Source organism: Oreochromis aureus, linkage group 1 (genome assembly GCF_013358895.1).
Source record: "Oreochromis aureus strain Israel breed Guangdong linkage group 1, ZZ_aureus, whole genome shotgun sequence".
In the NCBI taxonomy this organism is placed as follows: Eukaryota; Metazoa; Chordata; class Actinopteri; order Cichliformes; family Cichlidae; genus Oreochromis; species Oreochromis aureus.
The window spans coordinates 39,815,186-39,829,264 of record NC_052942.1 but is presented as its reverse complement, the minus strand read 5'-3'; the positions used below and the strand labels follow the sequence as shown (position 1 = coordinate 39,829,264).

At 45.1% G+C, this 14,079-nt stretch overlaps 1 protein-coding gene across 1 annotated transcript; it reads left to right on the top strand.

Moving 5' to 3' along the window:
• Positions 1–2,443: 2,443 nt before the first annotated feature.
• Positions 2,444–5,035, top strand: LOC116328983 (interleukin-25-like). Its single transcript, XM_031750882.2, has 3 exons — positions 2,444–3,174; positions 3,253–3,473; positions 4,885–5,035. Exons 1-3 carry the CDS (start codon positions 3,067–3,069, stop codon positions 5,033–5,035), a joined length of 480 nt encoding a protein of 159 aa, XP_031606742.2. The 5' UTR covers positions 2,444–3,066.
• Positions 5,036–14,079: the final 9,044 nt, after the last annotated feature.

Genomic DNA, 14,079 nt, shown 5'->3' with positions numbered 1-14,079 from the left:
AACGCAACCAAGTGATCAGTTTATATCAATCTTTTGTGATACACCGTCATATTTACATTATTTGTTCAGTACGAATGATTTGCTTTGGTACCTGGTCAAACTTAAGCTGTCCTCTGTCTGCAGCAAACTCACAGGGAGCAGTTTCTCCCCTCTCGCTCACATGGGTGCTGCGCTCAGTCGCCTAGTGCCTGAGCTCGGATCATACCAAAATTAGGGGGAATTTACGACGGTGCGATCTGTGCTTCGTGTGTTGTTTTTGTTTTATACAGTTGTCAGTCAGGCATCTAACTAACAAATTACACTCCAAAAGACCCCATGCTTCTGAAAAAATGACCCAGGCTTAAGCCCAGTATGCCCCCCCCCCCCCCGCTCCGCTGATCGTTGACTCCAAATCTCCCGAACACTACGTCGATTTGAGAACTCAAGACCGAGACCAAGACCACGACCGGTCTCGAGACATCCAACTCTAGTAATTTCTCACAGATAATCATTGGATGCTTCTTCAACTGGATATATGTGAGGAATCGATAGTGCTGAATATCTTAGGTCCGTGAGAACATTTCCCCCGATATCAGAGAGGCACGCATTCCCAACAGTGTTACTCTGAGCTCAGGCACATTTCCCCTCCGCCCAATATTGGTTTCCTGACAGGGCAGAGGGGTGGGAGCAGCAGTGGGAACCCTGTGTGTTTCCCTGTTTCCTGTGCGTAATCATACTTCTTGCTTTCCAATTATCACATCTACTTCAGCTCCCATTGGACCGTGTTACTATTGTCTTTGACACAAATGTTTTTCTGACGAGATTCTGACCACGTTGATCAGCCTAAAACCTCAGGATGTAAAATCAGTCATGTGCGCAGCCACTGCAGGTGACACATTTTCACCATAAATGCTAAAGGTTTTTTTTACTTCCTCTTGTGACTTCTACTAAGTAATGTGCAGTATAAAAACGAGGAGTGCTATTCAAATATGTGGGAGGACTCCACATTCCTGATGGTGAACTCAGCAGGATGACTCGGAGATCTAAAATTAGCAGCAGTGGATGGAACTACCCAGGAACTGATGTCACCTGTGTCTAAAGGTCTAACAGCTAAGAATAAATGAGCCAATAAAAAACAGAGTTTCACTCTCTTAAATGACACAGCCTGAATGATTCATGCAAATGATGCAATGTACCACAGTGGCAGTGCACGTTTTTTGGGCTCTGATGTTCTGATTCTGTACAAAAGCCAAGTTGAATTAAAGGTGTGAGCAACAGCGATAGCGCCCTACCTGAAACACAGCGGTGGGGCTAAGCTTTTGCAGTTTTATAGGCGGTGCGATGGGGCCATTGTGCTCCACCCACTTGCAAGGCCCACGAAATATGTAAGTTTTGTGCAAAATTTCTTTGGGTTTAAGCAAGTCTAGTTTTTCAAATAAGTGATTAATTTTTGCAAAGAATAACTGTGATAAATGAAAGTGCACACCTCTGGCTGCAAATGACAACATCTGCATTTCTGACTGGGGTGGACACATGTTCACGTGTTCATATTCAAAAAGTCACTCTGTGTTGGACCTGAACTAAAGCATCTGTAAGAAAAACTGGAAAAAACATTTATTTTTGTTCCTTTCTTCTGCATCTTCGTCTGCAGCTGGTCCAAAATCCTGCTGCACGACTTCTAACCAGAACCTGTAAGAGAGCATATAACTCCTATCCTGGCTTCACTCCATTGGCTGCCTGTTCATTTTAGAGTTCATTTTAAAATTTTAATGCTTGTTTTTAAATGTTTAAATGGTCTTGCTCCACCTTATCTCTCTGAGCTTCTTCGTGCTTATTCCCCTCCTGGGTCTCTCAGGTCAGCTGACAAGCTGCTCCTGGAGGTACCCGGGTTTAAGAGGAAGCTCAGAGGGAACAGGGCCCTCCCTATTGCTGCTCCAAATCTCTGGAACAATTTGCCTCAGCACATAAGAGAGGCTCCATCATTGTCCACTTTTAAAGCCCGTCTTAGAACTCACTTTTACTCCCTGGCTTGTGACACAGTCTGACCCGGACTTTTTATGTTTTTAGTCTAATTAAATTTGCTTTCTTTTTTTTTTTTTTACATATACTATTTCACTTTGTTATTTGTTGTGTCATGTGTACAGCACTTTGTTTTCAGCTGAGAGCTGTTTTGAAAGTGCTATATAAATAAATTGCTTGCTTGCTATCTTGTAAAGTTACAGCAGCGTGTTCACTGACAGTTCATGATGTCCTTACACCTGGGGGGGCCCTGACGTCAGAACCGGTCCCCCCACAAAGAGAATCCAGTGTGCAGATAGTAAAAACTGCAGCAGCCATTTTTCAGCTGCTGTTCCTGATGCTGATATTGCAGGAGACAACGATTCCAGATGTTTAAACCTTCAAGAGGATTTCTTTCCATGTGAAGAGTCAGGAACGACCTCACGTTTTATTTTTTAATTCCTCATGTGTTTTTATTTCACATTTATATTTTACAGGATAATACAGGTGTTTCACGGCACAGTGCTGACTTGAACCTTGGACCGTTTAATTAGGGTGACCATGTTTTGATTTCCAAAAAAGAGGACACTTGGCCAGTCATGAAGAACTTTAATATTACTGTTTGCTATATTTAAACGGTACCTTCTCTGTGCGGTTAATGAATGGTGAAATAAAAAATGTCATAAAGGTTTTTACAAATCAACAAGTGCAAAAAAAAGAGGACGGTTGGTCACCCTAGTTTAATACATTTTGCAAACTTTTAATTTGAATTTTGAAAAAGAAGCCGACAGAAGCTTTTGTGACTCTGATGTGTAAACACTGAGATGCACTGTTGGGGATCAGAATGACAATATTCACGTTTCAGGCGATAAAACCTTTTTCTGTAAAACATAAACATCTGTCTCTACCTTTAAAAAAGCAACAAACCAACAATGAAACGTGAAATGTTTAAAATGAGCTCACAGCGGAGTCTATTAGAGGTACGATGCTGTCTGCTCCCGGTCACAAACACAGCGCGCAGCCAGCAGAGGGGCGGGGCCGCACGCGGACTGTTTCTCATGAGGAAATGTTGATATTGAGGAGATCCCCATGGCAACGAGGCAGCCGCAGGAGCTACTGTATTTAAAGCAGCTTCAATGGAGCGGCCGCCAGTCTCAGCCGTCCGAAGTCAAGATGGTCGCGAGCTTCCTGCAGTTGGTAAATCACATCACACTAGCGCCCCGGGCTCGCGGGCAGCTCTATCTGACTCTCACGCGTGTTTCTGCCACTTTGCAGATCTCTCTGCTGATCCTCCACGAGCTCCGCGCCTCCGCCGCCAAGTCCACGTGTCTCACCGCCGAGATGGTGGAGGCCCGCGAGCGAAAGTTTAACGCCAGTCAGAAGAAGCTCAACCTTCAGCCCGACGCCCGCGAGCACCAGAACCGGACCACCTGCGTACAGGCTGCCCGAGAAATGCACGAGCTCAACGGCCGCGCGCTGTCTCCGTGGTGTTACTAGTAAGTATGGAACCCGCAGAGGGACAAAAACGCTCATTCTCTCACTCATTGCTGTTTGGAATGAAAGTTTGAATGTTTTTAATAGAGATGGGTATTGTCGCTAATTTCTATAATCGATTCTACTGAATTTTGACTCAGACAGTCAGAAATATTCTAATTCTTTTTTTTTTTTATATCTATGTATAAAAACAAAGCTGACACTTGTGAGACTTTATCAGAGGTGTGAGCATCACAGCAGATGCGTTTGTGTCAAAGTAACTGAGGATAAAACAGAAAAACATGAAGGAGATTTACCTGTTCTGGCTTTTTCTAACAGATAACCTTAAAAATATTCTGCAGTCAATCAAAAATGGAAGACAACCACGAATCAGCGTCTGAACATTACCTGATGCTGCTGAAGCTACAGAGGTTTGATTAGAGACACAGCTAAGAGTTCTGCAGTTTGGCATCATTTTAAAAAGTTTACATTTCTGCACTGAACAGCAGAAATGGGGCTTTTTGTTGGAGGCTGACAGCACTGAACACACAGGTAGACTGGTTCGTAATAAACAGCGAATAATGCAGAAAACAGAGATTTGAGATGGGAAACTGTTCTTGAAGTACACTTAGAGAGACAGAGCTGTGCAGGAAGTGAGATTTTATCGTGGTGGAAGCAAAACAGTCAAAGTAAGAGAGAAACAATGACGATGTTTTACAAATGCAAAGCGTAGCTTGGATCTTTTTTTTGCTGATGATTCAGTGAATTTTGGTCAGAGACTGACAAAAACTGATTCAGGATTTAATGAATCGATATCGCGTTATTCTGGCTAAAATCGATTTGAATTGGAACATATTTAATAATTCCTTATTTATTTACCAACATGGTATACATCATGCTTTGGTTCAGCAGCAGGTATGGTGGATGTTTTTGACAGTAAGTAAGATTTCATCAGAGTGACGGCCTGTGGAGGAAGCTGCACAGATGTCTGTTGGCGTACAGTGCTCTGTAGCGCCTTCTAGAGGGCAGGAGTGGGAACAGGTTTGGTCCAGGGTGTGATGGTCTGCAGTGGCGTTGCCTGCCTGTTTCCTGATTCTAGATTTGTACAAGTCCTGAATGGAGGGCACGTCAGCAGCAGTGATTTTCTGTGCAGTCCTGACTTTCCGGTGTAGTCTGTTCTCGCCCTGTGTGGTGGCTGATCCAAAGTTTGGATGTGCAGAGAGCAGGCTGGATTATTGCAGAGTAGAAATGGATGGACAGCTCCTGAGCTGGTTCAGGAAGTTCAACCTGGAGCCAGCGAGCAGATGAAAGCTACCAGCTTTAATATTAAACGAGCTTTGATTTGAGAAGCCGCGTATTGTCCTGACTGAATCTGCTGTGTGTTCACTGTCTCCTGCACGTGTTGAGGTCTTTTCTGTCTGCCTGTGTCTCCAGCATAGACCGAAACGACAGCAGGCAACCACGCGACATCAGCTTTGCCAAGTGCCTTTGTAAGGGATGCATCATCGGCGGGACGCGAAGTGAACGACTACAACTCTGTGGAGGTTTGGGCTCCGATGTTGGTCCTCATAAAGACCGAGTGTAAGGGCGCAAACACGTGTCGAGTCCAGAAGATGCGTGTCGAAGTCGGTGGGCTGCACTTGTGTAAGGCCCAAAATTACTAAGTGATCTCAGAAACTAGTTTTACTCACACTGAAGGCCATTTTATAGCTGTGCAGCACCTTCACTTACACTGTAAGAATATTTATCACAGCTTTCTGCCTGCATGTGAAAATGTTTTCTGTAAGTAGGACCTTCTGTCAGCCAGAGGGTAGATTTCTGTCCTAAAGCTGCCAGTCCACACCACAATATCTCAGCAACTATCCAGGCCCGTTTGGCCTGGAGAGTTAAGAAAAACTAACTGTGATCGGACATTCGGGAGTCTTAATCATAAACAGGACCAACACTAAACCGCAGACAGACTCAGAGGCTTCACGTCCTCAAAGAGCCTCAGACCTTTCCTATCGTTTGCTAACAGAACATTATTACAGCTGCTGTGCTGCTTTGTGCAAATACATATCGAGCTTATTTAATATAGCACTTTATCTCCAACTACCTGTAACTTTCCTTCCTCATTCGGACGTTACTTGCAAGTGAAAACTGGTGGTGATTTCTTTTGTTGAACCTCCTAAGACCCTCGCATTTTGGGTCGTCTTGACCAAAATACTAAATTTTGCTGTACAAGGGCCTGATATCCACTTCCAAGGACATTACACTGCCACTGTTCTATCGAAATTTAAAATGAATGTCCTCATATGTGGATCTAATTTTTCTCAGAAACAAAAATCAGGTAAAAAAAACCCCAAAAACAGGTAATTCTTCGTTTTACATTCATCAGGTCCCAATCAGCCCAAATAGCAAAGAGAAATTAAAATGCATGCCATGACAGAGTTTGGGTCTTAGGAGGTTAAAATTGAGTTGTGATGAAGACGGATCCATCATCTGTCTGAACATCAGTCTGCTCTGTAGAGTTTAATGAGTGACTTAAATCAGGCAGGACTGCAGTCAGTCAGGCTTTTGATTATTTCTCAGAATAACTGAACTCGTCTGAAAGCAGCAGGTTTCCACCTTTCAGTAACCGTCCAACCAACAGACCAGAAACTCCAAAGAAAGTGAGATTTCTTCCCATGGGTTTTTTAAATGAAAAAGTCTCTTTTCCTCACACGGTTAAAACTGTGAGACCTGCAGGTTTACCTCTGAAGCACAGAGACTTCACCAAAGACACGAGGATGTGCTTTCACACTTTACTATTTATTTTGTTGTCTTTTATTTTATTTTTGAGTAGTTTGCACATGCAGATTAATGTGAAATACCACTAAAGCAGAGTGCCGCTGTAGCTTCACTTGATGCCAGAGCGGCTGGAAGCTCGGCGTGAACAGAAGATGAATAGTTCAACATTTGGGCAAATTTGAGGCCAGGAGACGTTAGCTTAGCTGAGCACGAAGCCTCGAGTTTTAATGTAACGATGAGTCCAAGGAAACATTTTAGTATGTTTAATTTACCAAAAAGAAGCAGAGAGAGGAGCTGATAAAATGAGCCGTCAGTCAGCTGATCGACTGTTTGACGGTCAGTAACAGCACCATGTAAATGCACTGAGTTTACTAAGGAAGAGTCCACAATTACTGTCAGGACTTCAAATAAATATGTTTTTAATGTGACTAATGTTAGTTGTCAGATGGATGCAGAGCAGTAAAAGCTGGTGAGGTCTCTGACCTGCAGCAGAGTAAAAGTCAGGATGCTCGAGCTCAGAACAAGTGGGTGAAAATCCTCTAAAGTTCACTTGATGCGGTTTGGATCCTGGCAGAAACGCTGTGAGCGTTTACAGAGACGGACCTTTTTCTGCTCAGCTAAGCAAACAGCTTCATGGCTCCACATTTAGCAGAACGATGTGAGAGCGGTCCGACCCCCTCAAACTGTGAATGAATCAAATGTTAAACTATGCAAAACAGGACAGTATTGGGCACGTGCACATTATGTAGGAGCTGCACATGAATTAGCTTTAAAGAGACTAAAAAGTAATGAGCGTGTGAAGAGAGGAGAATGAATGTGAAGAAGTGTTTTGTGAGTTTCACTATATTTCTTTGAGATATTGTTCATGTTTTTATTTATCCGTATTTTCGTTGTGAGGTAATAATGCAGATTTGATCCCTTTGAAGAGATTTTTAAAGCTGTTTTGTCAAACTGTCAGTTTCTGCTGGATAAAGGTGTAAAGCAGGGGTGTCAGACTCATTTTGCATTGTGGCCACATACAGCCCACTCTATGTGAAAGGGCCCTTTCTGTCAGTGTAAAGAAGCTTAAATACATATTTAATCCCTGACATGTGTTCATATAAGAACAAGAAGGGCAGTCTGCACAGGACAGCTCAGTTTTTCTACGTGATAAATAAATGCAGCTGCAGGAAAGAAAGAAATCTGTCAGTGTGACTCTTTGGGCTTAAATGTAAGACAAATGTTCTGAGAGCTCATTCCTCACACTGTAATTATAAAACACCAAGTTTTTGTTAATTCACAGAAAACTTTTACTGTAGTCTCATTATTAAAAAAACTTTTCTGCCATTAAACTGATTTTCTATTATTTTATTTCTGTGTTATAATATGAATGTGGATGGTGGAGGTCTTTATCAGTAAGAAAAGCTGTAAACTTATGGAAATACAGTTAAAAGGGCAAAATTGATGCCTTCCTTCACTTGTTCCACCGGCCGAATTAGAGTCTTTGCTGGGCTACTTTTGGCCCCCTGAGCCTCGTGTTTGACACCCCTGATATAAAGACACCTGTGAACTTTAAAATGTGAATGGATGCCTTAATGTGGTCTAAATGTACCATCAGAGCTTTGTTTTTATTTCTGTAGAGAGTTCAGTGATAATGTGAAGGAGTTCTGTGCTGATGTGAAGTCATGTCTCTCTTCAGTCTGTTAGATTTATTTAATTTAAAACTGTGAAAGCCTCCCTGACTCCTGTGCGGCTGCTCGTCTCACCTCAAAACAGTTCAACATATCCTTAAAAGAACACTTTATTTTACTATTTAACTATCAATAAACAAGTTTCCTTCTATAATTTGTCCAGTCGTGTCTTTTCTGTAACTAATCACAAGCATTTATGTACAGCAGTTCCTTTTCTCTGTCATGTGGGTGCGCCGTGGTAACAGCATGACCAACTTTGGACTCTTTAGCTTGAGACACCAGAAAATCTTGCTTCTTAGCCTGTATAGAAATCCAACACAGAGCGTCACTGAGCTGCCAACGTGACAACGTGTGGTGGCTCGAACGCCTCCTGCTGGAGAACTTACCATCATCGAGTCAACTAAACATGCTGCTGCACACCTGACACTCTGGTCCACCTGATCAAAACTCAATCAGAGGGTGACTAACATTCCTACACCTGATAGTACAAGGTTCATATCAAGCTCTTTCCTGTTACCATGGTAATCACATACAGTCAAAGATCCCTAGCTGGCATAAAACTTCCAACTAGCAGAGCTACCATCAGTGGCGGCCCATGAAAGTAGCCTTATGACCATGGCGATTACATGGCATTGCACTGTTATTAGCTGTGTCCAAATTCATAGGCTGCATCCTCCCCCGGACCGCGAAGGCCGGGTCCTCCGAAGGCTGGGTAGGCTGGAACTGCGAGGCTATGAAATGGGACGGTCTGGCCTTCAGATTTGTGTCACCGCTGTCTCAGTAGAGTTTCATAAACTCAGCCGTCCGCTCCTTGCTTCCTCAGTATAACAGGACACTGGAGTAAACTCTCGACCGGGTTATACTCGGCACAGATGTTTCTGTATACTATGCCGGCCACTTGGTTATGGCGTTCCATGTATGCCCTGCCTGCTAGCATCTTGCACCCTGCTGTTATGTGCTGGATTGTCTCTGGGGCATCTTTACACAGCCTGCACCTGGGGTCTTGCCTGGTGTGATAGACCCCAGCCTCTATGGATCTTGTACTCAGAGCTTGTTCTTGTGCTGCCATGATTAGTGCCTCTGTGCTGTCTTTCAGTCCAGCTTTGTCCAGCCACTGGTAGGATTTCTGGATATCAGCCACCTCCTCTATCTGCCGGTGGTACATACCGTGCAGGGGACTGTCCTTCCATGATGGTTCCTTGTCTCCCTCCTCTTTCTTGGGTTTCTGCTGCCTGAGGTATTCACTGAGCACTTTCGGTCAGTTGGGGCCATCTTCCCAATGTATTCTTGGATGTTCGTTGTCTCATCCTGGACTGTGGTGCTGACACTCACCAGTCCCCAGCCCCTTCCTTCCGCTTAGCGTACAGCCTCAGGGTGCTGGACTTGGGGTGAAACCCTCCATGCATGGTCAGGAGCTTTCTTGTCTTGATGTCAGTGGCTTCTATCTCCTCCTTTGGCCAGCCTATTACCCCAGCAGGGTACCTGATCACGGGCAGGGCGTGGTGTTGATGGCCCCGGATCTTGTTCTTACCGTTCAGCTGACTCCTCAGGACTTGCCTGACCCTCTGCAGGTATTTGGTGGTTGCAGCCTTTCTAGCGGCCTCTTCATGGTTCCCATTCGCCTCATGGGATCCCCAGGTACTTGTAACTGTCCTCTATGTCTGCAATGTTGCCTTCTGGTAGTTCAATCCCCTCAGTTCTGACTACCTTCCCTCTCTTTGTTACCATCCGACTACACTTCTCCAGTCCGAACGACAATCCAATGTCATTGCTGTATATCCTGGTGGTGTGGATCAGTGAATCGATGTCTCGTTCACTCTTGGCATACAGCTTGATGTCATCCATGTACAGGAGGTGGCTGACAACCGCTCCGTTTAAGTAGTCGGTATCCGTAGCCAGTCTTGTTAATGATCTCACTGAGGGGTTCAGGCCTATGCAGAACAGCAGTGGGGACAGAGCATCTCCTTGGTAGATCCCGCACTTGATGGTGACTTGTGCTATGGGCTTGAGTTGGCCTCTAGTGTTGTCGCCACATCCCCATTGAGTTCCTGATGAAGGCTCTTAGGGTCCTGTTGATCTTCTACAGTTCTAGGCATTCCAGTATCCAGCTGTGGGGCATTGAGTCATAGGCCTTCTTGTAATCAATCCAGGCAGTGCACAGGTTGGTCAGTCTGGTCTTGCAGTCTCGGCTGACTGTTCTGTCTACCAGTAGCTGGTGTTTTGCGCCTCTGGTATTCTTGCCAATCCCTTTCTGTGCCCCGCTCATGTATTGACCCATGTGCCTGTTCATCTTAGACGATATGATGCCTGACAGGAGCTTCCATGTAGTACTGAGGCAGGTTATTGGTCGGTAGTTGGATGGGACCGGTCCCTTCTTGGGGTCCTTGGGGATCAGGACCGTCCGACCTTGGTTAGCCATTCGGGTGTCTCTCGTTAACTAGCAGCTGGTTCATTTGTGCTGCCAGGCGCTCGTGGAGTGCAGTCAGCTTCTTCAGTCAGTAGGCGTGAACCATGTCGGGCCCTGGTGCTGTCCAACTCTTCATACTGGAGACCCTTTCTTGGATATCTGCCACTGTGATGGTTACTGGACCCTGTTCAGGGAGGTCGCTATGGTTTGCCCTCAGATCCACTAGCCACTGAGCATTGCCGTTATGGGTTGCGTCCTTCTCCCATATGCTCTTCCAGTATTGCTCCGTCTCCAGCCTTGGTGGTGCTGTTCTCTTATTGTTCCCTTGCCACTGAGAGTACACCCTTGCTGGTTCTGTGGAGAACAGCTGGTTTATTCTCCTGCCTTCTATCTCTCTGGTGTACCTCCTCAAGCGGCTGGCCAAGGCTGTGAGCCGGAGGATTCTTCCTGTTAAAAGGGAGTTTTTCCTTCCCACTGTCGCCAAAGTGCTTGCTCATAGGGGGTCATATGATTGTTGGGTTTTTCTCTGTACATATTACTGTAGGGTCTACCGTACAATATAAAGCGCTCTGAGGCGACTGTTGCTGTGTATAAATAAAACTGAATTGAATTGAATCAAAATACTTTAGAATTTGCAGAAGGAAGTAACAAAAAGTCACTTTAAAAATAACAGGGTGACATATTCGAGTCAGTTAACAGTTATTCCTGCTTTCATCTCTTTTTTTTTTTTTTTTTTTTTTTTTTTTTATTTATATGAGTCCATGAACTCTGGTGTTTATTGGTATAAGCAGAGGAGGTACAGGTGTTTGTGCCTACAAACATAAACCAGAGGCTCCTTCATTTTTCCGGTGTTACATCTGGAGGCGATTCTGCTGGTACCAGTTAACAAAGTTCTCGGTCAGTCCTCTGGACTCCCTGTCGTCTCCACCAGCAATGAGACCAACAACTGCTGAGTCATTAGCGAGCTTGTGCAGGAAGCAGATAGCAGAGTTGTAGCAGAAGTCTGTGGTGTATATGGTGAAAGCAAATGGAACCAGAACTGATCTCTGTGGGCTGCCTGTAGTGAGATGCCCCTATCAGAAACACAGTTCTGGATCCTCACATACTTTGGTAAAGTAATCCAGGATCCATGTGGTGAAGTGATCATCTTGTTAAAAGGCTTCAAGCACTCACATACACTCAAGCAGCACTTTTTGCAGTAATAGTTCACTATAGTTTACATACTAAGTAGCACTTTTCCCAACACAAATACTCAAACACTGCTGCTCACTCTAATGGTGTGATATAGTACTGTAAGGTCAATAACAAAATATGGGGCCTGATTATTTGATGAGAAGGACTCTTATTGCAGAATTTTGGATCAACTGAAGACTTTTCAGCTGTTTTTAGGACAACTTGATAATAATGAAACTAGTTTCTCAGACTCACTCTGCTACAGGATGTTTCTAATTTTAGAGATATTGCCCAAATGTTTTTTTTTTTTTTTTTTTTTTTTTAACCTGTCCCATTTGGTTCTTTTGCCATCAGAATTATTGTCTAAAGGCGAAGAAAGATGCCCAACGGATTTACTTTACCAAATGGACCATCCCAGCCTTGCCGTAATGGTCCATTTGATTCACCTTTTATTGTTTATTTTATTTTCACTTGCTGAATACGGGACAGACTTGACTGGTGGAAAGAAAGGGAAGAAAGAAAGAGGGAAAGAAAAAAAAAACAAAAAACAAAACAAAACAAAAAAAAAAACACCTGAGAAGAGGGACGGGGAAAAAGGGCAAAAAACAAAAACCAACAGAATAAGCAGACAAAAAATACATATATCGATCACCTGGATCACCTGTTGAGAAAGAAAAAAGAAAGCAAGCAGAAGAAAACGAGTAATAAACAAGATCACAATGATATATGGGAATATGACAGTAAATACTAAATATTAAACATTATTGTGCAGCACGTGAGATCGACAGCGCAGTGTGTGCTTTGAGGTAGGAGCCAAAAAGGGTGTAGTTTGTGTGTGTGATCACCCGTGTGTGCACCTGTGAGCATGAACGCGCTTGTTTTTAAAAGGTTCCTTCATGTAATGATCTGCTAGAGGGTGTGGGGGCCACTGCCCCGACCTCCAGGGCATGAAGCAGGTATGGAGGAGATCAAAACTCCAGACATCCAGAGGCCCCAGAACACAAGAGACCAAGGAAGACCAACAGAGGGGCAGCAGCTGCTATCCCAGAAAGAGCTGAGGAGAGTCCCAGATGAGGGGTCACTCAGCAGCCGCGGAGCAGAAGCCGGGGGCTGCAGTGACGTGCCCGTGAGCTCCGCCCGGCAGCCAGCTGTGCCTGAGTGACCGAGCCCCGGGCCGAGAGGCCAAGGGCACCCCATCCCAGTGGCCCGAGCGAGCCCCAGGCTCCAGGCCCCAATAAGCAGCCGCCAAGGAGTGAGCCGGTGGGTACCTGGGCGCCCACCCCGGACACAAAGAACCACCAATGCACCGATGTCTGAGGGCGTCTGCCACCGGCAGGGGAAGTGGTGGGGAGATGGGCCTCAAACCTTGGAGGGCCTGAGATGTCCCCAGAGAGGTGGCGTCTGATACCCAACCTGACATATAGACACAGACAAACAGGCACACACAGATACAAACATCTATTCCCACCCTCATGCTCTCATATACAATTACTCAACACTCACCCAACGTGGAGACAGACATAGAGAGACGCTGTACACACAATCACACTCCCCAAGCGTACTCTAAGCCCCGGGTCTAGGTACCCTTGCCCCTGGAGGGGGAAACTGCGCCCAGACCCAGGTGGTGTTACCCTTTTTCCCTGCGGTGGGAGAAGCAGACTGCCCCGACTCCGCAGCAGCAGGAGGCCCCACATTCCAGACCCCAGTCGGACGGCCAACTCCTCCTCCTAGCCCCCGCTCCAGCAGGCCGCAGAGAGAACGGGGGTGTGGGAAGACTCAAACCTCCTCCACCCGCTCATATGTAGTGTTGATGTATGTGTGTTCTAAGGTGCATTTAAAACCCAGGAGGGCATGGAGCTACCTGCCAGAGCAGCAGGTAAGCGTATAGCCCCTCCTGCTAGCCCTCAATGTCTACGTGTATTTAAAATTGAGAGGTGGGCAACGACGCCAGGGGTGAAGTGTACACCCTGATCCTGCTTTCATCTCAGCAGCTGCAGCGCAGGACTCACCCCTCGCTTTAAATTTTGAACGAACTGAAGGTGGAAACTTTTTTTTCTACACCCATCACTAAATAAAGATCACAGACCTCACTTGTGCTGAAATCCAGTTCCCCTACACAGGTCAAACACAGTTCAACATGATTTATGTAGCAGGAGAGGCAAACAAGTCGTATCTTTTGAGAGGCGCAGGGCAAAGAGGGGAAACGGGACTCTGTCTTGTTTGTGGAGGTTCTGCATGCCTGCACATGTATTCCACGCAGGGGTCAAAGGGTTAATGATATAAAACAGGATGTAGGCGAACGAAAGCTGAATCTTGGTATAAAACAAAGTAATGCACAGAATCCATCTGTAAAGGCAGACACTGCAAACTAGTTTAGGCTGGGAATGCTTTGGAGTCTGTGAAAACAGAGAAAAGGCGCTCACTGCCCTTCAGCCGTGCCTGCAGCAAAGGGAAAATATATCAGTTTGTCACCTCATGGTTTGCAGTTTTTATTTAAAAAATAAAAAACAGATTTCCCATGCATGAAAGGAACTGCAGATATTCAAAAGTCTGTTCAGCTTATTTCTATATCTGTACTTTCATAGTTTCATAGTCCAGCCTCTCAGTTCA

Excerpts from the sequence above, each read along its gene's own strand:
- LOC116328983 (XM_031750882.2), top strand. The coding sequence starts at position 3,067 with ATGGCAACGAGGCAGCCGCAGGAGCTACTGTATTTAAAGCAGCTTCAA. Across the intron at positions 3,175-3,252 it reads TCGCGAGCTTCCTGCAGTTG|ATCTCTCTGCTGATCCTCCA; the intron begins GTAAATCACATC and ends GCCACTTTGCAG. Across the intron at positions 3,474-4,884 it reads CTGTCTCCGTGGTGTTACTA|CATAGACCGAAACGACAGCA; the intron begins GTAAGTATGGAA and ends CTGTGTCTCCAG.